We start from the raw sequence: 25,213 nt of genomic DNA, 5'->3' as shown, positions 1-25,213 counted from the left end.
TGTTAGACCGAAGTTACAGATCTCGTCGTCGTCTACCTCGCTAGCGAGTTGCAACCGGTAGATATAGCCACCAATCACATTGCGACTAATAATAATGACATGAAAAATGGATCTATATTTTTGCCGTCGTTCCAGGTCTGGTTAGCTGCGCAGAAAGGACCTATTAGGAAGAGTGTGGCAGACTAGGTAGTCATTGTGGGAGGCAAGGGGGCGAGCGGGGCGTTTACGCTCAAGAACTGATATAGTATCTAGCACACGTACATTGAATGTGATTATGGATGAAACATTTCCTTCTTCGTCTCTTGCAATTTAGCCCTTTTCAATCCTTCGAAGGGCCGGTAGCAGTTGCTTAGATTCTATTTTTTTTTACTGTGCATAATTGGCCGATTTTTTCTATGCAAAATGATGTATGTCACTGTAGTAGAGCCGACCAGTCACTATAGATCCGTGTGATCTGTTCAATGCTGACGTTTAGGGCTTATGAAATTCAATAGTTGAAGTAGCAATGAATTTGTTAATAATAGAGTAATAACGATCACGATAAAGCTAAGGCACTTAGTTTTAACTTTAGATATAGATCCACTGTTAGAAATGTCAGGAGAGAGCCCCTGTCAAAATTCAACAACGAACGCTACTGATTTATCACCGACTAAGTTTAGTCAGTTGACTTATTTTTTTCGTCTTTTTCTTTTGCTAAATATTATGCTCACTTGCTCTGAATCTGCCTACGGCAGTGCCAGACATATACGCGTACGCAGCTAGAGATGCGAGGCTGTCGGTGTCGATGAAATTTCGGTTGAAAGGACGATGATATAAAGACTAGACATAAAGAGCTCGGTAAACGAGAGTTTTTCTTTTTTCTAATGGCTCCACACACTCCGTAAGTATCCGACATGGAGGCTTGTGGAAAATCTTTGCTGGATTCGCAGATGAATGAATAGGAGTCTACTGCACCCTGCCGGTAATAACGGATGCCCTGATGCAATCGCTGGATAAGTAACCCCGTAAACGTTATTCAGCCATGAAAATATCGCATCTATTATATGCACATTGGTAGTTCCAATGAAGCGGACAATAGCTGGTTATACCTATCTAAATGACGCATTTCGCCTCTTCATCCTCACCCCACCCCACCTATGATTCGGATTCGATTTCTTCTGTCTATAAACATTTTACATTGTATATGTTATGGAATTTTATGTCTATGCTTTCAATATTAGTTTTCATTCCAGCTGATCAGGTACGGTCCAGCAGACGTTGTGGACATATTGTGCTTTTTTCTCTGCTTTTTGATACGTAATACGTAACGAATATTAGCACTTTGGTAACATTTCTATTGTTAGTAATGGCCTCTGAAGGATCAAAACTGATCATATTGATAGTTTTGCTGAGTGCGACATTCAAATACGCCTTTGTTTAAGATCTGAACATTTCTAGCTGCCTGTGTAACCATTGCCAAATAGTTCACTGTCCCAATTCATTTCTATTGCCGAAATTTAGGGCAAATGTCAAGGTGATCTCTCGTGCAGCCACAGCGACAAAATCTAATTAGAAAGAAAAAAAAAAAACTTACTTTTTGCGCAAATCGGCCTTGGAGGCACAATCAACCTTGCCAATGAGTTTGAGCCAACTACGAGATATGAAATTGACCATCACAGTCCATGGCTATTTCGGCTTATCGGGCAATATCAAACTGAATAGCCTTTAATTTAACAACGATCTTCTTTTAATTGATTTGTTTCTACATAGCATACAATCCATGTAAAACCATCTGTTAGTTAGACAGACAAAACGATTGATAAACAAACGATGACCGCTAGCAAGGGATGCCGAGACCGTTTATAGAATTCGTAGACAACCCCACAAATGACCCAATCATATCACGTCGCGTTTCAACGAATGTAGATGAATCAACTTGCGCCTTGGGAGATGACATGTTAGCCTATCTATTACGTATTATTAGAATCGTGACTCTACTCCAAGCCCACTGAACTGGTAGCTTAAAACAATCATTATGCTAAATTTAGTGGATATAATTATAGAATATAATTATCCTATAGTCCTTCGGCTTTTAATGGATCCTGTATATCATTAGAGCTATTGATGATTTTGCGGATCCACTCCAGACGCACTGGTCTAGAAATCTTTAGTTTTAGAGATACAGAAATGTAGGACTTGAATCAGGACGATGACAAAGGCCACTAGCGATCTTTGTCATACATAAATACATTATATATATGTCATCATCATAGTCGTTTACCCAAATCAAAAGAGACCGTATTCAGGTGGCTATCGTCACACCCTGCAACCCATCATTGCTACTGGCGAACGAACTTGCTTATTATATATATATATATATATATATATATATATTAAAAATTAGGGTAAAATCACTTTAGTCGACAAGCTACTAAGTATTTAACTAAAAAAGACAGCGAGCCACTATCGTGGTTGATACAGATACGAAAAATTGTTCACAAGTAAAATGGATATTATTTGTAAATATGTTATATAAGGATTATTTTTAAAGAGTCCACTCAGTTGCAGATACTTTTGATCCCCGTTTTAGATGCCAACTATATTAAGATACACATTAGTTTATACGAGTATCGTCATCATTTATTTACAATGGCATAAAAGTGTCATCTCAGTGCACGGTCTTCGTTGCTGTACGCTACAGTTCTGTGTTAGAGCGCAATAGCATTACGATGGGTGTGCTATGGCAGTTCGGTACCCCCCGCCCCACAGTCCTATCCGGACGGGCAAAGCCATTCGGTTCCTGCGGTGAACGATGTCCTGGCCAACCATGAATATTTAGCCTTCTACTACTGCATATTACCGTTTAACGAACCGTGATTATTTTTAGTATGTAGACAGCTCCTTTGAAATTAACTAAAACCTATTAAACCTATATATTAAACTTGAACGATGGAGTACATAAAAGTGTTAGATGTATTTTTAAAGTCGAAATAGCAGCTTTAAAACGCAGTGATTTGTATAGTTAAACAAATTCAAGAGAGAAAATCAAGATAATACACCGATGACGACATTGAATCGGGCAAAGCACCCTTTGATACCTACGGGTAATAGTACAACTTGAAGTTTATTATTATTATTATTTGAACTACTGAAGCCCTTCTTATGTAAACCGGAGATCTCAGCTCTTACACACAAGCTTACACTGAGAATAGCATTAACTTATCGTACTGCAGTGACTCCTGTTATGTAATCGAGGTAAAATTAACGGCGATCACTTATAGCGGAATTTTATATAAATCAGTTGATCAGGTGGGATGTTCTCGGGTACGTTCGGGCCGTAATGAACTGAATATAGGACTTCAGACTGTCAAGCAGTAAATAAAACGGTCCTAAATGAACTGTCTATTGCCAAACGCTAACCTGTTAGTACATCCAATAACAAGTATGGCCTGCAAAAGGGCATTTAATTATAACTGAATGCATATGATACCGTGCAAAGTCGTACATTTTCCAATTCTATTAGATTCTGCCTTAGTATGTTAAATAACTATAAGCGACTTGGTTAAGTTGAAGCTTCTTCCACTTCATTCGGCTACTCTGCAGTATTTATCCTCGAACTTTCTCCCCCTTTTCCAAAATACTACTACAGACTATATATCTCTGTGTGTATTGCTACTGCAAGTCTTTTCGTAGAATGTCCCCGTATGGAGTCTCTCTACCTTGATTATCTAAGTGTTAGTAATATGTTGTGCTTAGAATAGAATACCAGGCAAGATGATGAAAAGGAAGCGATCACCTTTTCTTTCCCACCATTTAAGCTGGCCAGCCAGGCCAGACATCTTAGCCGTATGCCTGTCTGTCCGTGGGCCTCTCGTGTCCGTCGAGACTGACGCTGACGTTGTTCCACTATTGCCGTTCATAGCGATGATACAGCTTAAAATTTTTATAGAAATAATCAACATCGCAGTCCCAGTAGCCATAGTACTTTAGCATATAAAGACATCGTCGTTGTCATGTAATGGAGCATTCGGCCACTTTATTCCACGCCGTACATACCTATGGAAGATCAAGAGTGCCAAATTCGCTTTTTTCTACTTTGTTACGACGCTCGTCGTGTGCGTGTCGTCTGGCAGTCTGTCTATAGTCCCCTCAGCGCCGGTATTCTATTCATCGACCCATGGAATAGGACATAGACACACACATTTGTATACTCGGGGGCTGAGACAGGCAGATACAGTGCGACAACGGGCACCGAGCATCGCTTTGACGGGCGAAAATAAGAGCCCGATATCAGAGAAAGCGACGGCTTCGCAGTAACAGTAGCAGTAGCAGTAGCAGCAGCAGCAGCATTGAAACCGCAGACGAAGGAACATCAAACTCCTGCGATTTGCTACCGAACGCCATTCGAAACGCTGCGTATCGAGGGAGTCTGACTGCCACCAATGGCCAAACGGCCTGACAGTAACTGTGGTCTGCTCTATTAATAATAATAATCATTATTATTATTATTATTATTATAACGAACGAAAAAATCAAAACTGTTAGTCCAGTCAGCGGACGAGTCAGGCGGCCCATCTCTCGTCACAGCTCCATGGCTCACGCTGCTCCAGGTGGTCTGTGGTGGTAATCGCCATGAAACGTCGGAAAGAAATATATGTGAAAAAAAAAAAAAGAAAGGAAAAAGCGAAAATGAGCTACGCTTATTGATTAATAATGTTCGACGCTTTCACAGTGGACGCGGACGAAGGACAGAGATAGCGGTGTGACGGGGGGACGGACGGGAAACGACGTTTTTGGCTGACGATCCCTTGTTCTAGTTCTTGGCTTAACGTGACTGGAAGAATCAGCTTAACATGAACGCTGAGAAGACTCACTATCTATGCGCATCTTGAATAGTTTATATCATCTGTGCCTTATTTATCGTCTAGGGGCATGACAAACATCGAAGCTTTATTGTTCCGTTAACTTTGAATATCGTCATTGATCAACTATCGTAATTTACTTAGTTAGCGATTGTAGATAAAAATAAAAACATCTTCCTTTGCGAATGCTAAAGACGCTCTTTGAAAGTAGTACCATCACGGATCACCTTTTGCTTCTTAGTAAGACTCTTGTTCCTGTGTCGATAGAATAACGGCCAAATTCGATAGCACCAAGTGACCACGTAACGGTGAAGCAAGGAGCAGTACTGGCGTTCACTTCGCTAATAAATGTGTTTCGTAGAATTATCGTTCTATATTAACTTTTCATAATGTTATTACGACATCGAAACGGAATAAGAACCAGCCAATTATCAAGAGTATTGTCAAGAAACGTTGTCGCATGCTAGAAACCGGCGCTTTTGTTTGTAAGCATATTTAACAGAATAATAACCACAATAGTGGACATCGTACATTCTCTTTGGTAGCCTTATTCGCTATTTTGTTTTTGTTTTTTTTTTATCGCTCTCATCACATCTTTTCGCCTATTGTTGTCAACGTATTTTCCTTGTTCGATTGTTTTGTTACATAATCTCAACTTGATAAATGAAATATCTTGCGAGTACGCATTATCCTTTAGATGACACATTGCCCACATCTTATCTCAGATAGACAAAAACCATCTGCCTTTATACCAGCCTATAGCATCAGTTACGCGTGATCGTGGCGAGGAAACATAGCACCACCTAAGACCACACAAACTGCGGCAGTCGTAGGTGTCTTTGCTCACACACAGACGTTCATGTAAGGGGTCCTGAGAAAGCTTACATTTTCAACAAGTTCCCATAACTACTAGTTCCTTATATCGTTTGCTGTGGCCGACAGAAAGAGCACATGAAATCCCATTTACTGCTGACGATCCAAGCGTCCAGCAGGACAAGATCTATATAATCAGGGCTGGACACAATACCTGCTAGTGGCGAACGACAGCACAGGGGCAACAAGTCCGTAGTAACTTACGAATAACCTAACTCTTGTATTGTAGTCTTGCAATACACACTCAAATTAGTTCCACTAACATAAACTATGTTGACTATGAGTCATCGGCTCGAAACACCAGCCCACTGTGATAATATACCGTTGTCACCGATATGGTGTATCATTATTGTCTGCGTTTATAAATCGTTGACAGTTCCAGCGACAACAATAATAACATTAAAAAGGCGAGAATATAAAGACGAGGAGAGGTTTGACTGATAAACAGTCATAACAGTATTTGATCACTAGACCGTCTCCCATGTCATGCCTGTTCAAATAGCAGTAGCTGGTAAATAGCACTATGACGCGAATTTCGTTAGAAATACGTAAAAAAAAACAACGAAAGACGTTCAGTAACGGTAGAGCGCAATTGGACACGGTACGATCAAAATCGAAGACGGTTTTAGAACGAGATGAACGCCTGAGCGTTGACTGCAACTATTTTGACTGTTTATTGTAACCGCCAACGTTGGTACCACATAGGATTTTGTTCATTTAATAACGCTACACACTGTAATGATTAGCTATTAGATACTGTGTTATAATTAATGCATCGTCGTTGCTTCTGGTATAAAGTTAAGAAAAATTGATAAAAGCTTCGTCGCTACGTGCAAGGGGGCCAACAAGAAAGGAAAATATAGGTCAACACCGTCGAAATGAGCCTGCGTTCAAATGAGACCAGAACAGTTCGATTCATCCATATCTTCATTTTTAATATAAAACATTTACATGACCCTGCGATGATTTCCAATTATAAGAATGATAGAAACTTCGTATACAAACTGAAGCACAATTCAATGCCCAAAACGATATAAGGGTCTGTTAAAATGTGTTAAAACGAATTATATAAATGTGCTGGTGATGTGGTCTTCCTAGCAATTGCGGGTCTTGTTTAGTTTCGAAGATATGTTGTTTGTCAATGCAGAAATCGGCAATGGTATTTCGATGACTTACAGCGATACTTATTATCGACATAAAATGTAATTCGTAATGTAAAAAAATTCAACCGAGTTTCCTCCTAACCATATTTATTACATTATTTATTTTTTTATACTATTTATAGTTTATTTTTTATTCTGTTTATTATTTAGCCATACCTTACCTTACAGTTAAAGGGAACCGTTCAAGAATTGCATAGAAACTATTAATACTTAAGGTACAAGTTTATTCGAGATAATTCTGTTTTTCTCACATAATAAGCACATAATAATTGATTGTCTATATTTTCATTATAGTTTCGAAGCAATGTAGCAAATAAAACTTAATCGTCGCTTGTGGTCGATACGAGCGGCATAATTACGAATAATTAGATTGCTACATTGTAAATGATTGATGTGATCCTTCTCAGTCCTGAGGAGCAGTTCCTTGCGTACAACTCCAGGCAAGGCAATGTAATCGATGAGCAGACATAAATTGCATCGATAGTTTGTAACTACGTAGGTTTCAATGAAAATCCGCTTTTCCTTTATCGTTGCATCCTCACGAAAAGTCAACAAAGCTACAAAAAACATACAGGCAACAACATCTACACAGGTCTAGCCCGATTAGCATATGGGCTTACTAGTTGTAGGCGGTACCAAGCAGCATTCATATGCAGCATCGGTATACGATGTAGAAAGGTCCATGGTAGCGGTTGAAACTGCATCCAAACGTCGTTGAGATGACCCTCGCGTTTATCTTCGGCTAGCCACGTGCTACATTTGCCGGTGGCAATTGTCTAATACGCTCGCTAAATAATAACGATTACTGTTATAATTATTATGGTATAGACGACAGTTACATAAAAGCCGAATGAATAAAAGCAAATTTGTTGGGTTACCGATCGAAGGGGCAGCAGCGCGGCCAGCAGCGGCCGTCTCGTACGATTGTCATCACGTCGTTATGAAGTTACAAAAAACGACTTCATCCACAGGACCAATTTATACCATTGTGGTATTTCGGGACTGTTTACTTGGTTCTTCATTTACGCAATTCATCACAACGATCATCAGTACCTAATTTATGTATCGTGGTATCAAGCGTGCATTGCTACCAGTCTAACAATAACAAGCAGGACCGCTTGTCGGTGGGGGATCCTGATGCTAATGCCAGCTTAAAAATATGGTCATATCAATAGAAAATGTACATGTGAAAGATCATCGTCCACTGAAATGCTACTAGTTCGATTAGGTAAATAGATATATCCATAGTAACTCGAATGACACCTAAAATAAGATCACCGAACTGTAAATTAATAAAAGGAAATATAAGCGTTTCTAAGCGCTACTACTGTAGGCCCGATTCGTTCACGCATAGTTAGATTAGATTTTGCCATATTTAGTGCAAAAATCAATATGGTTTCACTCCTGTAAATTGTAACGCGCTCAGGGAACCTAAATGAATCAAGCGTTGGTCCTAAAGGCTTTCCATTTTCTACACCTATTACGTCACGCTGTAAATATGAAGTTGGATAAATTTCAGGCCGTGAATGTGATGGTAATCAAACGAGACTGCGAGAGTAAGCTAACGCTTCGAACTGAGATAGTATGGCAAGTTCATGAAGTTCCAATGTGACTCTTTAAACCTCTTACTTGTATTTCAGTTTAGCTGGCCCTCCAGAGCCCGAGGGTCGAGCGCAAAGAGAACAGAATATGCTAAAGAGCTTTGCAAAATCAATCCCAAGCTTACCCATTGATATAGCGCAACTGGAAAAGCTATGGCTCTATGATTGTGCAATCCCGCTCTCTTCTACCTTATCTCTAGCGATATTCCGGTAGCCAGCCTACCCTGCCGCGTCAGCTAGTTCCAGTTATTAGATACGCAAGTTACTTGATCAGCACGTGACGGACACTCTACAACACCTATTGATCGATTGATTAGTTCGCTTCTATATTACGCTAATTATGTAGACTATCATCGCGATAATTGAAGACTCATTGCTATTATGTGTCGATACATCATTGTCAGCTCTGTAAGTGAAGCTCGGGTTTGCGTTCAAACCGTTCGTCAATTCAAATATACACTAAATCCAAATGTACGCTACCATAGAGTATGAACAAATTATGGAACGAAATGATATAATAAAACGTAAGGTTTGACTTCAGCTGTACTACAAATAACACGACCTCTTGGATAGGATCGTTAAAAAAGAATGCGTATCATATGAAGTTACTACGTCGTACGGTAACTTATTTGTTTCATATTTTTTTACACATATACATTTACATATTTGTTTGTATCGACATAAGAGTACGATGTATAAGGTTCTACGCAAAGCTTGTACATCTTCCGTTTATACGAATTACAACACATATATTTGGTAGTGTATAAGGCATATTTCTATGTTTTTGGACAGTTTCATCTCATCAAGTTCCAGCTCCAGCGTCGTCATAGGTCGCTCTGCAATGGTGAAGGCCTCCTTTACGACAACGTTCTATAGGCCATTGTTGTCTGTGTAGAAGTGGCGAAATCCGAACATGTTAGCTAGTTCAAGATATTAGCTTGACCACAATTGATTTCACTTCTTTATTCCTGTGGACGAGTGTGAATGGGCGTATTTTTATATAGGAAAATGCGACGAAAAAGGCCAAACTGGGCTCCTCAGCAGCTGAAAGGTCTACCTTGTTGATAAAGACTCGATAAATGATACAGGAAATTTAATGCGAGATAAATAAAACATGTACTTACCAGAAGACCATGTACTTAACTAGAGAATGATTCTCGATGTGAGCAGTCGCCGGCCATGTTGGGTGGATTGAAAATCAAGCTCTTAGATTATGTTATCTAAGTTTATAAAGGCCTCTGATTTGATCACTTCGGATAAAGCAATTGAATTACTGAGTGCCAACGTTACATTGAAGTTCAGCAACGCGATCAAGGCGGATTTGTTCTTACAAAATGTTGCATTATCGGAAATAATGTTTTATAAATTTGAGCTTATATGTACAATGTGTCCTTCTGTATGTACCTAAAATATTTTAGTATGGCAAATATTTATTATTGTTTTACACAGAAAATAACTTGAGAACCGCGACGCAGCCCTGGTTTCATTTGCCTATCGAATGTAGCCCTTATAAACAACTGCTTTTTCATAACCTATCGAACTAGGTAATATAGGTAATATATGGTAGGAAGCAAACTTAAGGACACCGAGATCTTCGGTTGCGCTCGCAAAAAGCAGTTGAATCTGTGGTATGCCTTCACACTTCGCTATTCGCTATATTTGAAGGTGTAAATTTCATAAGTAATATAAAAAATGCATGTCTAAGTAGTGTACAAGGACGGCTTACCTAATAGAGCCTAAGCTGGAAATACATGATATTACTTACTTAACGGGACAACGATTGTTTATTGCCCGAGTAGACCTTACCGTTCTGGCAGTAAACAGATTCTGTTGCCATAATAAGCTCTACTCTTTTTCTAAATATGCTCCTGCTCTTTCTTAGAACTCTGGAAAATATGCGGTCCAGAACATCTATTCAACGGCGCTTACTTGAATAGGACGCACAGACGTGCCATATTATTTTAATAACCTTTCACATAACGCTTTATATTTGTACTCACCCAAAAACAAAGTTTTTGAATGTAGTCTTCGTCTAGCTGGTGACAGATGTGTTTGTTTTAGAACAAGGTTTGCTAAAAAGCTCAGAGCTCATCTACAGGTGCAACGTTGTCTAACATGCGCTAACTCGTAAAATAGCAACAGTTAAAAAACACCACAGAAATAATACGCGCCTCAGAGTACGAAATTCTGTAGACCGCGAAAGCCACGATTGATTTGATAACGTCTCATATAAGATAAATGCATTTTATTGTTTTAAAAATAATTAAAAACGTAGCATGTAGGCAAGTCCAAAGTTCATGCGGCAGCTAGCTTTTTTTATATGTACCTATTTGAAAAGTTTCGACACGCATCTTTTCTAGAGAGTTTTTTCTGATGGCAGCAATAAATATTTAATATTACGTTCAAGTAAGGGGATACTGGTACCTTTAGACTTGCCGACATTCTGCTTCAAGACGCTACTTATAGAACAAAATTGATGAGCTTAGTTTTAGGCTGTAATCATAAACTGAAAAACTTAAAAATCTAAAAAAGTTTTTGAAAAGGTTAAAATAACTGATCAAAAAGGCCTAAAGAGCATAACAACCTAAACAGGCTAACCATTGTAGCTTACATAGAGACCTCTACCGGACAATCAGCAATTCCGTCTTAAAAACAGATTCTAATACCTGCATAGAAATTTCAGAATCGTCAGAAACGGCTGTTTGTAATTTTCGTATAGGCTTTGAAAGTTATTTTTATTTTATCTAGCACTAAGACATTGGATAATACGTAAAGCCGATCTCCGCTCACAATTTAAAAATAAAAGTCTTGCCACCGCCATGATAACTTTGTGGCTTAGCTTCAACAACAAAATGGGCTTCTTTTTAATACCAAAAAAGTAGCAAACAAGCGCGTGTCCGCTACAATAAATAACCTGCTTATAGATCTGTCTATATACTGAATATATACGTAATATTATTTGGCTATTTTTTCGTGCCTATTATATTCGAGTTAAAAAAGCTACCACATAAATATTACAGCAGTAGCAGCAGCATATTACCAACGCTGCAGCACAATTGACTGTTTTATAAATAGCCTGCGAGCATCTAAATCAACTTTTCCAAGACATTTACTACTTCCGAAAATGCTGTGTCCCGTGCGATACTAATACGTGTCATACGATCCATGCAGAGCGTAAATTATGTAATGTTAGCTAAGAGTAGAGAATATATAATAATAATGGTGGTCAACGTATATATATATATATATATATATATATGGTCGTGTCTAGAATAGGATGAGCGGTGTTTTATTAAGTCCGAACAACGAACAGATCGGTGATTCGATTCTTCGGACACAGCGACAAAACAGACTATTCCATGTAAGCAAAATCTATTAAAACGGTAAACAGGAAATGTTGTGTACGGCAGCAATCTATGACTAAGTGGGTGAGTGTTAGGGACACGAGAATGGACTGCACGATCATACACAGATGATAAAAAAAAATGACCAAAAAGAAACATAGGCAGAAAACTGACTAGTACGAATCGAACGTTTTGTACTATTATTATGGCTCTCTTTCGTCAAACGATAACGTTACGATACCCTTTCGTTGAAACCGTCTCATCTCTTTTAACTTGCGACGAAAACGTTAACAATGCTAACGATAATTTTATGCTTATGATCTAATGGGCTCTCTACCTGCAAGGTAGGCCCACTAGCAGCGGCGGCTACAGCAGCTAAAGGCATCAGGCGCAACCATTGTGCCGATAATCGTCGTGGTAATCGCTTGTCGCTCCAGGGGGCTGGGGTGAAATTCACAAAACAGTAACAACGAGCAACGAAATACAACGAAAAAATCGTATTACGTGCAACGAAATCATCAGCGTTTTTTCGCTTACGAATAGTGCGAATGGTACCAGGTTGCTATGTTTGCATTATACACTATATCTATGCCACTGGTACGCTAGCAGTTAGTAGGTGTCAAAAAAAAACGGCCAACGAATAAATGAAAAATACAGATAGAACCGGTGCAGTAATGAAAAAGAGCCTCTTCCTTCGATGTACACGAGGGTGATAGAGGTGTAGCCGAGATGCGAACCATAGACCATGTACAGCAGTAGTTGTAGTAGTCGTAGCCGACAATCGTTGTAGAGTGTTAGTAAAATTAAGGAGAACGGATCATCGCTGCTGTCCACATTGATCTAGAAGGTGTACACTGAATAGAATGGAAGGTTTAACCGCGGTCGCTTGTCTCGACCAAGGGAGCACGTTAAGGTTAACCCAATCTTCCAAATCAGCGTGTTCTAAACATTTTACTTGAGAGCTACAGAAAAACAAACTTCAATACCTTCAAAAGACAAAGCGACAAAAATGAGAAGGATAAATGGTCGCTTCAAGTTCGTCAATTGACGTTGTGTTAATTTTCTTGCATTGGTCAGAGGGTCGAAAGAGCGCACTAATGGTCACTATTTCTTTAATAAACTGGGCCGATATAGAAATGATTATAAATTGTATGCAGCGTCTGAAAATATCGACATTGAGCATTCGCATCATTAATAAATCGGCATTATTTTATTTGAGATCTACTTCTAAAGAGAAGTAGTGGAATATACAATCAAATTACTTCTATCCTGTCCACAATATTAACTCTATTACAGAAATTCAGGATATAACCTGTACGACCAATAGACTTTTAATGATCATAATTGTCGGACTTGATTAATTCACAGATGCATTGGAGCAACTATTGCCCCCTGATGAATCAGCCCTTACGTCGCTGCGGTTTCTAATGTTCTATTATATCTCACGGTAATGGTCAGGTATATAGCGCTCATTCTTTCGGAACCAGACGTCTATAAATTTGCACATCCATGGCGTTTAGTATATCTTTCGAAAAAATTCACTGATGCGAACAGGCTTGTATTTTTTAGTATATTAGGTCTTTCCCCACTCCTATCCAGGGGTTTATGACATCCACAGCATAAAGCAGTGAATAAAAAATATCTGAGTACATGCATGAATTAAACATACCAATTACATCCCTGGATAGATTGAAAATCATTTGGCATTATAGCAATGTTTGTTAAGCACATAGCAAGACGATGTTGAAGGCTTTGTGGCTATGTATTTAAGAGTCCTTTTCATCCTGTGCTTATTCTGATGGAATATGAAGAAGCGTCCTTGATGAACAGATATAATTAAGAAACGTCTTTATATGCCACTTATTGCACTCTTTTAATTAAATCGCAAATGGTCAATCCATTATTTGTTCAAAAACTGAGATCAGTTTGATTATTGATCAATCCAGTGCTTGTTGAAGAAGGTATAGAAAACGACGGAAGAATTTGATAAATAGAAATAAAATTATATAATAGTAATACCAAGCCATCAACAGAGCCCAGTGGTCCTGCGCGCAAAGCAGTTCTTGCCCTCCTATTGTTCCTAGCCTTCGCTGGCGCGGTGTCGCTTATCACCATGGCCGTAGCTTCTAATTCGAAGACTAATGACTACTAGTATTACCATAACGACCAGTCGATACAAGTGACAGCGTAAAGCTTTCGTCCACCCTCAAATAACAAAGAAATGGCTCAGTCTAAGGAATGCACGAAACATTCAAGATAGCAAGTGGTAAAAAATGAAAAGAAAATCTTCAGTTGCCAGATAGACCGAAGCCCGTTGCCGATGTCATCCAAAAATCGCGTCGAAAACAGTAATAAGGTTCTATCATATGTAAGTGCATCTATGTTGTCAACGTCATGCTTTGGGGAACAGTCCATAGCTAAGTGTATTCATTGCGGACGCAAATCTCTCAAGAATTTTCACTACTTGTTTGTATTGAACGACTGGACACGCAGCGTTGCTAGAGATCTACTAAAGAAAAGATATCGTTAATGTGATTGTGGTTGTTGTTGCTATTGTTAAACGTAGACCAGTGTAGTCATTATAACATCCATGATGAGGATTGTGATTGGTGATGGCTGATTATAACCTTTTCGATTTCGAAGCAGAAACAATCTTGTTCTGTTCATACATATATGTTAACATTTTCTTCAACGTGGCAATTCTTCGTAATGAATGATACAATGAATAGCTATATCATTTATGTAGTTTTTACTTTTCATATTATTTCAGGGAATCCTCGATAAGTTTATACATCTTAGTTACCGATGATTTAAAAAAAGTTGGATGGGGACGGCCCACTTTGGTAGCAAGGTTGGCTTCAGAATAAGATCGAATCTATTGAGCACGAAGAGGCACCATACAATTAATTATCCCTAATTGTTATGCTATTAAAATAAAAAAATTAATGCGTCGTTGGAATTAATGCTAGTGTCATCTGTAAGTCACACGTCTACATCTTGTTAGAAATTTTAAATAAAAAAACGTTAATTAGGTGTTTTATTACAATTTTATTTATTTTCAATTGCAAAATTTACAGAATCGTCCGAAGAGTCCCGCATCGACAGATTACTTGATTTAGATTTATGGCGCAATTGACAATATAGAGTTTCTTTCGTGTCCCATACAGTTTATCATATTCATATCCTTTAGATAACATAAATAAAAAGATAACATAAATGTATTCCGAAGCTTTCAAATTTCACTCTGTGTTTTCTGTTTAATACCGAAAAACCATTAAGTCTGGTAAAATTTCTCATTTTTGTTTGGGCAAGCGAACATTACAATGCAATATCGTGGCGAATACCCTAACTATCTATATGGAGTTTTATGCTATCTAAACGGTCGAACAATTCTTTAATTAAGAAAACTTTATTAGGATTAAAAGGTGATAATCTAGCGGCGTAGGCGGAAGTTTTGAGACGCCTTCAAATGAGCATCCAGCTCAAAATCGAGAAAGATGTATGTAACACACAAGTAGCGTCCATAATAAGCGTTGTCCCGGTAAAACGTCGGCTTCCTCAAATGAAGATGACAATTTCTACTCAGTCGTAACGGATCAAGCGTAGTTACGAAAATCAAAACTTCCCCCATGAAGTTAGAAACCATTAATTACCAAAAACGCACACACACGATACGTCTTACCGCGGTTTGTATCGTCGCCTTTCCTTTCGACATATAAACCTACATGTGAAAATTCTAGCTTGAGCGCTCTATATTTTTTTGGACAAGCTCAACGTTTATAGGTAAAAAGATCGAGCTGTAAGCTGATTACCGCGCTTCATTCCTGCTATCTAGAGTTTTTCTCTGGGCGCAAGCTAAGTGGAGTGAAAATAATTCGACGACTTGATCAACAACTCGGAATCGATTAATCAAAGAAGCAGAATAAAATTCTGCTAAAATTTAGAGTACGATAAATTTTTTAGCGCTTCATTTTTCCCGATGCTTTTGAACTTTCAAAACCTTTGCTTCATCGGGAGCTCCTTAAAAATGCAACCTTATGTCAACTTATACTTCTTATGCTTATCCTTCGTTTCGGTCGAGTCCCATAAATGTTTGTAACAAAGGGCCACTGCTAGTCTGCATACTCAAAAATAGTACCTTTATTTTCCGATTTGAGATATTAGCGGAAAAAATATTTCCCATCAAAATAGACAACTCTTTTGTATTGTGAAAGAAAAAAAATAGATTTGTGCTAGGAAACAATTATAGATGGGTCTTTACCTATATTTTGATCCTCTGTTCTCTCATGTTTAAAACATTAGACGAGTAATTTAGTCGCATCGTTTTCTCAAGTCTTTGTCAGTCTCATCATATCCAAAAAAGTACCCGAGAAGTTTAATGATTATGCTACCCACGCCAGTATCCATGAATTAACCGCATAGCTACAACTTGAAGCAAAAGAAGCTTTCCTATTAAATAATTTTCTTAGTCTGAAGTCATCTTTTATTTAAACTCATTATTCATATATTGCCAATATCTGTTTGAATTTAATGAGAAGTGGGAATGGCTACAATGCAGCGTAATTCATTATGTACAGGATTACGTTGTAGACAAACGTCTATCAATAGCTTGTTAATTCTCGACGCTGCGGTTTTTTATCGCACCTTAAGTTCGTAATATAAGGATATCAAGATACGTCATTTGAGAGGTTCGCTTTACAAAGCCACTAGCTAATGATGAAAATCTTCGTCTCACTATATATTTGACAGCCTCTGGTCCGCCAAGCTCCGAAATATTACCCAGCCTACCCTCTGAAATACACTCAAAACAAACGATTGTACTTTTTTGCAATGGCACTACCTAGCCCTCATTCACGGCACATTGAGAGCTTTTCGCCGTGTAATGTATGTGTTCGCCAGACATCAACGTTGTCTCTCGTTATCTTTTTCTACACCGCAATGGTAAGCAGGTGCGATCTCTTACGAATGCTAGGAACTAATGACCAGGAGAAAAAATGCACTTCGAAAACCCCAGCAATATAGTTGCTCCAACTCGTTTGATTTTCTGGAAGCTACGGTACTGCTTAGTCCGTTGCAGAGCTTCGTAAGAAGTCTGCAACCTATGGCGATAACAGCTGCTGAAAATGATACTTGAGTTGCACAGCAACCGTGACATGGAGGTATTTCCATAGGAAAGCCTAAAATTAGAAAAATGCAGAAATACAAAACTATTAAAGCTTGTAAACAGAACTAGAAAACTTCGTAGCTTACTGCTAGAACTCTCTTATGATAGACAGAAATTATAAGCTGTTCGTTGTATTGCCATTCTTCATTCTGCACCCATTTTTCTCCATAAGGTTACATAATTCCTTCGTTGAAGATATAAGGTATTTACCTGTCTAAGGCTGCCTTCGTTCTCTCAAATAAATTGACAATGGCAGTCGTAGAAAGTGTTTGTATCTGCTTTTGTCGACAATATTTCCCAAAGCAGACGAGGCAGGATGTTCAAGTACGAAATTCGCAATGGATTGTCGCTTATTCCCTCATCTGTCTAAAAATATTTGCTGATTTTGTTGTCGTTACTTAAAGAGAAAATGTTCGACAAATGGCGTTTTACCCTATAAACAAGAAATATACGTGTAGCGCAGTAACACTGAATTTTAACTTTCGTACAGTTAACCTAAGTGCGATGCGATAACAGAAGTACTAACCGTTTCGATCCCTACAGCAGTTGATTGCTTCCGACAGCGCTATTTTGCTGTGGGAGCATTCCAGGATCCGGTGTTCCCTGACCATTACTTCCTGCAGGATCTCTATGACTGCTAATATGATCAGCGTCTCCATTAAGAAGTCCGTTGCTCCCCGGAGCCCCTCCCGAAGCTTGCGACCCTTGACTTCCCGTTTGCTGACCATTTCCGCCACCTTCCGGAAGTTCGAATAGTCCGCACATATGTTTATACGTTGACAGAAGTCGACGCTTTGCTACAAGTTTACTCTGCAAACACAACAGGGAGGTTCAGTCATTCAATAAGTACGACATCAGTTCGATACAGCCACTACGGATCAAGTTTATGACCCGTCAACTAAAAAATGAAAATTCGAAGTACATTTAAAAAATGAAATGAGTATAAAAAATAGGCGTGTCTTGAAAAGCAGCGTAACTTTTTACAAATATCGTATTTTAATAGGCGTTAGCTATGTAAAATTCTGCTTCGTAAACGTTAGCAAATTATGCACCATATTTCATAGGTGGCAATGTTTGTATTTAAGACCTGAAGGAGTTCGGCTTTTTCAAGCTGTTCGTCGGGTGAAAGATCCGTTCCTTTGAGGCTTTGCACCAAGCTCCGAGCGCTCTCTAACCGTCCCCGTAGTTGGCTAACTTTGTCGTCAACACCTCCATCTCGTTCTACACTATTTGACGCATTTGCAGAACACAAACAAACAGAATACGAAACGAATATCGTTTATTCAAAAATATAGTTCAATAAGCTACTGAACAAAGTTACCATATCCGTTCACGTCTAAGCGAAGTGAAAGAAACACAAACAAGTTACCAGTTGGCGTAGGCCGAAAAGTCACTGTAGTCACACATTAGCACAGATGCGTATTTACACGTATTTATTTTTCAAGCTTTTGGTCGTGTTATTATAGTGACAGGTAGATATGATTCAAGGGTTATTGTCCATATATTTATGGTTCAGAGCAAAATTAAAAGTCATAATCTTATAATTACCGTTATAATTTACTATAAGTGATAGCATTACTTAATGAAAACTTAACGCGTGTTTTCATTAAAGGCGTCTTGGTTAACTTTGTATAGACCTGAAATCTCTCTTCCTTAATGTAAGGCAAAGTGACTCTAGGTTCCTGAAGAACTCAGCGACCTCTTAATATAAAATGAATTATACTATTAGATTCACGTCCCGCTGTCCATGTCTTGAAATTACCTATAATAACCAATATTTATTGGTTATCATAGGTATTGTCAGCATATTTTATGTCAAATTTTTTATACTATCAAGATTCCACCCCTGTGTTAACCTACCCCTTTATAATGTCATACACAGCGTGTAAAATGCCTTCACTAGTGTCCTCGAGAACAGCAATCGGATCCTCGTTCACTACTGACATTTTTTGAGTAAACGCCAACTCGTATGCACACAATCCTCAGACGTTTAGGTATATCAACAAAAACACTGAGTTCTCTTTGGCTATGATAAAGTACGCCGGCATTCGAAAGAGTACAATTTGTTAGGCGCCGCCATATCTATACCCGACAATAACAAAAACAACCTTCACTAATCGAATAAAACCGCATTAGCCCTTTACAGCAAATGGGCATATGAACATATACGACATAAAATCAGTCCTTTGTGCATGTAGTTCATTGATCTGAAGCTTCAGATTTCAGACGACGAATGGCTAAACTGTGACTCGTGCCAACGAACCTTCTATGCAGGCTTCTTTGTCACTATCTATTCTACATTTTAAATTTCAGCTGCGGTACCGTTCCCGCGCTAGAAGACACACGAACTGTGTGGACAATTTTGTGAAAATGGTGAAAAGTAAGAACATCCTGGCTGAAAAAGCCACTTCAAACAGTGAGTTTTATTACAGTAATAGTATTTGCCTTAAATGGCCTAAAGCGCAAAGGTGCCGATTTTGATGGATATGATCTACATTGTCGTCTATTAAATCATCGTTCAATTTTAATATATGGCTGTACATCACGAATTCATACGCGTCAAAATTGCGCCTATCTTTTGACGAGAGTTGGCCTTGCCTGTGCAGGATCAGCTCACGTCCCAATAAAAACTTTAAACTAAGTCAAGTTTATATTGGATTTCAATAAGGGCACAGAGTTTATACATTTGCTTCTTATTTTCACTTTTTAAGTATTTGGAGATTGGTTGAAGTCACCAGCCTATATTGCTATCGCCAAGTACTTAAGACTTTCAATTAATACTTAAAACGAAATTAGCAACACTAAACTTTGAAGGTGAAGACTGCAATTTGTCTGGAAACCGACCGCGTTATAAACGTTTTTTGCAAATTCCGTTATCTCTCTGTGATTGTGTAGAGCTTCGTACCAATATACTTTTAAAACTGTGCATTTCTATTGACATTTTAGTAGCAAAATATGACAAGCTTCGACATGGAGAGCTTACAAACAAGCGTTTTAAAATATAGAGGCAACTGGAACTGCTTATTTCGAATCCAATGGTACCTAAAGATACCAAGATCGAATCGATACGGCGGTTATGATATTTAGCGTGCATTTTTCAGTTACTGACAGCGCCCTTAAACGATCTGCTTTCCAACGTCGCAAACAATATGGAGCTCAGCTTAAAAAGTCCGGCGTTGTTTCTAAAACGGTTAAGGAAAACATCGGAACAGCCAGTAAAAAAACAAATGCCAACGATACTAAAAAAACGTAGGTTTATATGAGCGGATCAATTTACTTTCACTCTGAAAAGAAGTTTCTTATGTATGACATACTCATAGCTGATTATTTTGTTTGATCTAGTGGACAGCTAGATATTTCTAATATCGTTGAAAATCTTCAACAAGAAATGTTAATAACTCTTATATTACCCCAGATACTAATGAGCCATTTGTTTTTTCTACGAACATTCCTCTAAAGTATACGTTTGTACTCATCTATGAAAAATGTGTAGCAACTATTTTGAGCATATTCGCAGTCGTAGGTTTCATGACATTCAAACAACTTCTGTATTTTCAAAAATAATCTAACCTTTTTATTTTTTTTTAGGTCCACTGCATCCAACACGATCCGACGGAACTCCAAAGCTTTTTCAAGCAAACCTAGTAATCTACCTAAATTTAAGGTTTGCATATTATAAATTATTAATTAGCTTATATAATTGTATTAAAAGAAGGTACCTGTATACAGAATAATAACAGTGGCTACGTAACATTTAAAAGGTAGCAGCAGATAGTAAAGATAATATATTAGTTCTGTTTTTTTTCTTTTTTTTTAATCGTTCAGTCATCCGTTTCGCGCGAAGAGATGGAAGAACTCGGCTGTCTACCTGTTGGCATCCTGTTCAGTGGCTCCGGAATGAGGTCAGTTCACTATTCACTACAAACTGTACCGGACAATGATGAATAGCTCATCGTTCTTTTTTTTTCTTCATAAAAGCAAAAAAGCTAGTTCGCAAGGAGTTACTCAAACTACATTTTTGTGCTTTAGAAATCGAAAGGCAACGCTATCGTTTTCCCCTCACACAAAAGCATTTGAACGGACCCCGATTCGTGGAACTCCAATTAGAGGAATGAGTCTAACTGGACAACAGAAGACGGAACGGGTCGCCGAAGTCCTGGCCACTCTGCAGCGGCTTGAAGAGGCGCTTAAAAATGAAACTGTATGATAAAAGGCAACAAAGAACTTTGTATAATCATAGACATGATAATCAGATCTATAGTCTTATATCTCTGCAGTATTGACAGTCTATAAGTACTAAAATGTTAGGTTATTATGTAACAAGTTCGATTGTCTTATGTTATTTGATCTGAAAATCGAAGATCTGTTAATTGTAGTTATTGTTATTGTCAATATTCGCGAACGTTATAGGCACGTGTCAGTGTTGAGAAATTAACTAGCAGTCAATAATATATTATGTACTGCTCAAGGCTTATGTTACAAAATTAGTAGACAAATAATCTTTTTTTTTAATGATGAATTCGGATATATTCAGCTTTAATAGAAATATCGTATTAGGAGAGGAATCATCGTATCTTTTAAAACTTTTCACTCAATTAGTAGCGAAGAGAAACTAATTTTATCGCAATAATTGCAGGCAACATGTGCGGAAGTTCTAACAGACCTAAAAGGCTTAGAACTCGGTCGTCGATCAACTGTTAGCGACATCGCAGAGTTCTGGATGCTGAAGACGCAGCTGCTTTCTGAGTCAGGTGATCGCAAGTACGTACCCTCATCCCATGCTTGCATCGTATAAAATGCTTACGTGTAGGCGCCATTGACGACTAAAAGTCGCTTATTGTGATGCATATTTCGACAGCTTTAATAACGTCTTTCAGTAAAGCTAAGAAGAAGCTGCAGAGGTTTTAATCACTTCTAGTTGATTGGCAATTCGCTATGTGAGTACGTAAAATAGTTGGGTATTAATACTAGTTGTACGAACTAGCTACTAACTGACAGAACGTCTACCATTAAATGGAGTATATAATAGATATACTAGCAGATAACGTCGTTTACTTTTTCCATAAGGGAAGCGATTTTGGCAGCAGTACAAGCAATCTTCACAACCAAGCATAAGAAGGCCAAGGCTGAACTCGCTCGAGAAATCAATACAATGCTTGCTGTTGAAGTGGCGACCGGCGATTCCGACGGCGAAGAGGGTCAGGTAAAAAAAAAATGGTCGCTCTATGCATATATACTAAATCATCTGTAGCCAGCCAAACCATTAGTTAACTAGTGATTTCTCAAGCTTTTGTCGTTTTATAACTTCGGGGGGTTTATCATCAAATCATGCTATCAAGGTATCAGTGGGTTTGTAAATAGGCTTTAATTTTATTTGAATCGAATTACTTTGAAGCAAAGACATAAACATGGGATGTATTTGTTCCGCTTGTTATTTTTAGGAACTGGAAGAAGACACGGTGGCAGATAGGGAAAGTAATAGTGCAGAATCAGTGAAAAACCTCTTCCCGACTGAGCACTCAAAGGACCAGGAGAAGGTGTTTGTCGCACCCGATAAAACGAACAGCATTGAGGACAGCCATTTAATGCTAAAGAATAGTCAGCCAAAACGTTCCGAAACGCCAGCCGCGTCGCCAGAGCGTCTTTACACGCCGCCGGATGTGAAGACCACACCAATGGTACGAACCAACGAGAGCGACTGTGGTAATGGAACCTTTATTCATGACGAACAGTTCATGGATCATTCTTGCCACACCAACCAACTGCAAAAAAAGCAGGACGAGGATTTTCTCGTAAGCGCTGCGACTGAGGCTGGTTATGACTCCCAAAACAGAGTCACTCCAGCTCTAATGCAAGTTGATTATAATCGTGACTACGACTGTGGGAACCATATAGTTTTTCTTAATTCTGCTGAAAATAGAATGGTACAACGTGCCCGCTTGTCTTCTAATACGCAAGGGTTTAACAACCTAAGGGAACCTCCTGTACCAGATGCCGAGGGTGAGGCAGGAACATCAACGCACAACGAAATGGAGGCCCGTTCTGTGCAAGCAGCCCTGGGCACCACAGTCCATACTATTCTTTATGTGGTTGCCATAATTAATATTGCCCTTGGTTATCTATTTTCAACCCAGACTTGAATTATCGTATTACAGCTAAGGTCTTATATTTAGGATCTTATCATTCGTCTTTACGTAGATAAAAGGACATGTAAGGGGTATAGTGAATATGAGCTGGACTGTATTAGACAAACTACAGGATTCGGAGACGTCTTTTGTTAAAATGATACTACATTTATTATCTTTTTACATTTTTTAGTATCAAAACTACACTGATATTCTATCATGTGTATTGACATTTAATTAAAGAAATCGCTTATTTCACAAGTCAACTTCATTGGTCCCAAAACGCAGACATTGCAGCAAACAGAGGTTACTTTAAAAAACAAGACTTAAGCAAATGGAGTAATCAGTGTCGAACTATATCTCAGTTAACTGTTATGTTTCTTATTTAGCTGTATAACCGTCGGGTGACTTTGTACTTCTTGAAATCTCTCGCTTGAAAGACCGCCATTTGTTCACAATGACATGAAATTGCTAAGTGGAAGTGACGGCACGGAAAAACACTGTTAGCGCAGATGCACACGTTCCGAGTATATCGAATGTTTTTTTTCTTCATAAACAACTTGAGGTATATATATATACATGTAAAAAAGATGCGAACGCTAGGTAGATCCTAAATCTGGTTTTATATATTGTGGTAAACGTACTGCGTTGTCGTACATGATCACATGGGCTTCAATGTTCCATGGGAATAAAAGCTACACGCTTTATAGAGGTGCATCCATGAACATTGCAAAGCTAAAATGTAACAAAGCAATATCAACTCTTTGTAAGAAGCACGTCTCAATATAAAATGTCTATTGTAATTGCGTATATTTAACTGTGTATTGCATTCAACCGGTCTACTGTTGCGCCAGTGGTAACTAAATTAGATGTTGTAGTACATACTCATTTTGCTCAGATCATAAACTAACTTGTATTACAAGTTCTTCAAAACTTTTCTAATGACAGGTGAATTTTTACATTTATTAGAATCTAGCCAATACTTAGACAAAACCATTGTGGCTATCAATTTATCTATGCCAGTAAGATTTTGTATCGTTCAATAATTATAATTTAGCATAAGGACGATAAAAAAAAAGTCGGTTGTGATGAATTGCCCGATCCAGGGTAACCTTGCTGAGAATTTTTAGAACGTCTAACAAATGACCTAGATCGAACACGTCAACTACAATTTACCTATGCAGATACTTAACTATTGCGGAAATAACGGATTGACTCAGTGAACTTATTATCATATTCTGCTACTTTGAACATGCTCTGTTTAGAAATATGCTTATAATTTATTTCACTTTGGCTGAATGCCAATTATCGTTTTGTTTTTTCGGACGGGCGCAGGTACCAGCACGGTCGGGTAGTGCTGTTAAATCCTTACGATTCACACCACTCATTGCCAGCGCCCAACGTCTGTCGATGGACTCGACCCGCCTGAAGAGGCTTCGAATCGGCATGGACTCGGCGCAAAAGAAAGATCCGGAAAAGGTTTTTTTTTTTAATCTTCTTTCTTTCAATATCATTTTTCCTTTTGTAGATATAATGCATGTTTTGTGTATGCGTTCTTCGGGTCTCGTTTTGGCTACAGTTTTATTCGAGAAAAGTAAAGCCATCTAGCTTGTCATTTTTCAAACAAATGGTTTTATGGTCTTCAGGCGACGCCGCAGCGTCGATCACGGCGTATTCGCTCGTTGCAACCGCAGATTTAAGACGAATGAAGGAACAAGAAGAAAAGTCAGAGCCGCGGCTGGATGTATTAGATGATGCAAGCCAGTTGCTTGTATCTATCTAGAAAAATGATAAATTCTATCTAATGAAGTTGTGTTGTTGAAGCATATGAGAATAAGCTTTTATTGAGACAAAGTGAAGTATAAAGTGTGCACTAATATTAATTATTTATCAATTAAGCACAACCAGTGGTCAACGCCAGCTATAGCAGGAGTTCTACATTTTACGAAAAACGATCGTATGCCAGTTTGATAATAAAGGGCGTAGTGAGTAATGTAAGAATATAGTTGTCTTTATTCATCAATTTCTAGATAAATAATTTACTATGGAATACTCATAGCAATAGTAGCAACAATACCTAAGAGAAACGGGTTTCTCTTAGG

At 38.3% G+C, this 25,213-nt stretch overlaps 3 protein-coding genes across 4 annotated transcripts in view; 1 reads left to right on the top strand and 2 right to left on the bottom strand.

Annotated features, from left to right (window-relative positions):
* Positions 1-6,055, bottom strand: part of LOC111262124 (uncharacterized) — a 46,209-nt gene extending 40,154 nt beyond the window's left edge. Inside the window, exon 1 of the mRNA XM_022836139.2 lies at positions 5,869-6,055. The gene's annotated coding sequence lies outside the window, so the exon portion shown is untranslated. The remainder of the gene's footprint in view (positions 1-5,868) is intronic.
* An 8,795-nt stretch (positions 6,056-14,850) lies between these two features.
* Positions 14,851-19,076, bottom strand: LOC111262123 (mediator of RNA polymerase II transcription subunit 9). The gene is made up of 4 exons (XM_022836136.2): positions 18,847-19,076; positions 18,074-18,212; positions 17,513-17,796; positions 14,851-16,999 (listed from the first exon to the last, which is right to left on the bottom strand). Exons 1-3 carry the CDS (start codon positions 18,930-18,932, stop codon positions 17,524-17,526), a joined length of 498 nt encoding a protein of 165 aa, XP_022691871.1. The 5' UTR covers positions 18,933-19,076; the 3' UTR covers positions 14,851-16,999; positions 17,513-17,523.
* Positions 19,077-19,142: 66 nt separating this feature from the next.
* LOC111262122 (uncharacterized) lies at positions 19,143-25,112 on the top strand. 2 transcript variants are annotated; one of them, XM_022836135.2, is made up of 10 exons: positions 19,143-19,366; positions 20,088-20,235; positions 20,575-20,650; positions 20,812-20,888; positions 21,016-21,187; positions 21,623-21,747; positions 22,054-22,189; positions 22,428-22,664; positions 24,447-24,590; positions 24,758-25,112. In XM_022836135.2, the coding sequence occupies exons 1-10, from the start codon at positions 19,255-19,257 to the stop codon at positions 24,809-24,811; spliced, it is 1,281 nt and encodes a 426-aa protein (XP_022691870.1). In that variant the 5' UTR covers positions 19,143-19,254; the 3' UTR covers positions 24,812-25,112. The 2 variants fall into 2 exon arrangements, with proteins under 2 accessions (XP_022691870.1, XP_022691869.1); XM_022836134.2 differs by having other exon boundaries at positions 19,143-19,402.
* Positions 25,113-25,213: the final 101 nt, after the last annotated feature.

Source organism: Varroa jacobsoni, unplaced genomic scaffold (assembly GCF_002532875.2).
Source record: "Varroa jacobsoni isolate VJ856 unplaced genomic scaffold, vjacob_1.0 scaffold_628, whole genome shotgun sequence".
In the NCBI taxonomy this organism is placed as follows: Eukaryota; Metazoa; Arthropoda; class Arachnida; order Mesostigmata; family Varroidae; genus Varroa; species Varroa jacobsoni.
Note: the sequence above shows the minus strand (reverse complement) of the source record. Positions and strands in the feature narration are given on the sequence as shown.

Bases quoted from the DNA above. Each gene is read 5' to 3' on its own strand.
- LOC111262123 (XM_022836136.2), bottom strand. From the start codon at position 18,932: ATGTCAGTAGTGAACGAGGATCCGATTGCTGTTCTCGAGGACACTAGT. The intron at 18,213-18,846 runs GTAGGTTAACAC...TGCGTCAAATAG, and splicing joins GTGTATGACATTATAAAGGG to TGTAGAACGAGATGGAGGTG. The intron at 17,797-18,073 runs GTCTTAAATACA...TTGTGTTTGCAG, and splicing joins AAAAAGCCGAACTCCTTCAG to AGTAAACTTGTAGCAAAGCG.
- LOC111262122 (XM_022836134.2), top strand. From the start codon at position 19,255: ATGCAGGCTTCTTTGTCACTATCTATTCTACATTTTAAATTTCAGCTG. The intron at 19,403-20,087 runs GTGAGTTTTATT...TGCATTTTTCAG, and splicing joins TGAAAAAGCCACTTCAAACA to TTACTGACAGCGCCCTTAAA. The intron at 20,889-21,015 runs GTCAGTTCACTA...TTTGTGCTTTAG, and splicing joins TTCAGTGGCTCCGGAATGAG to AAATCGAAAGGCAACGCTAT.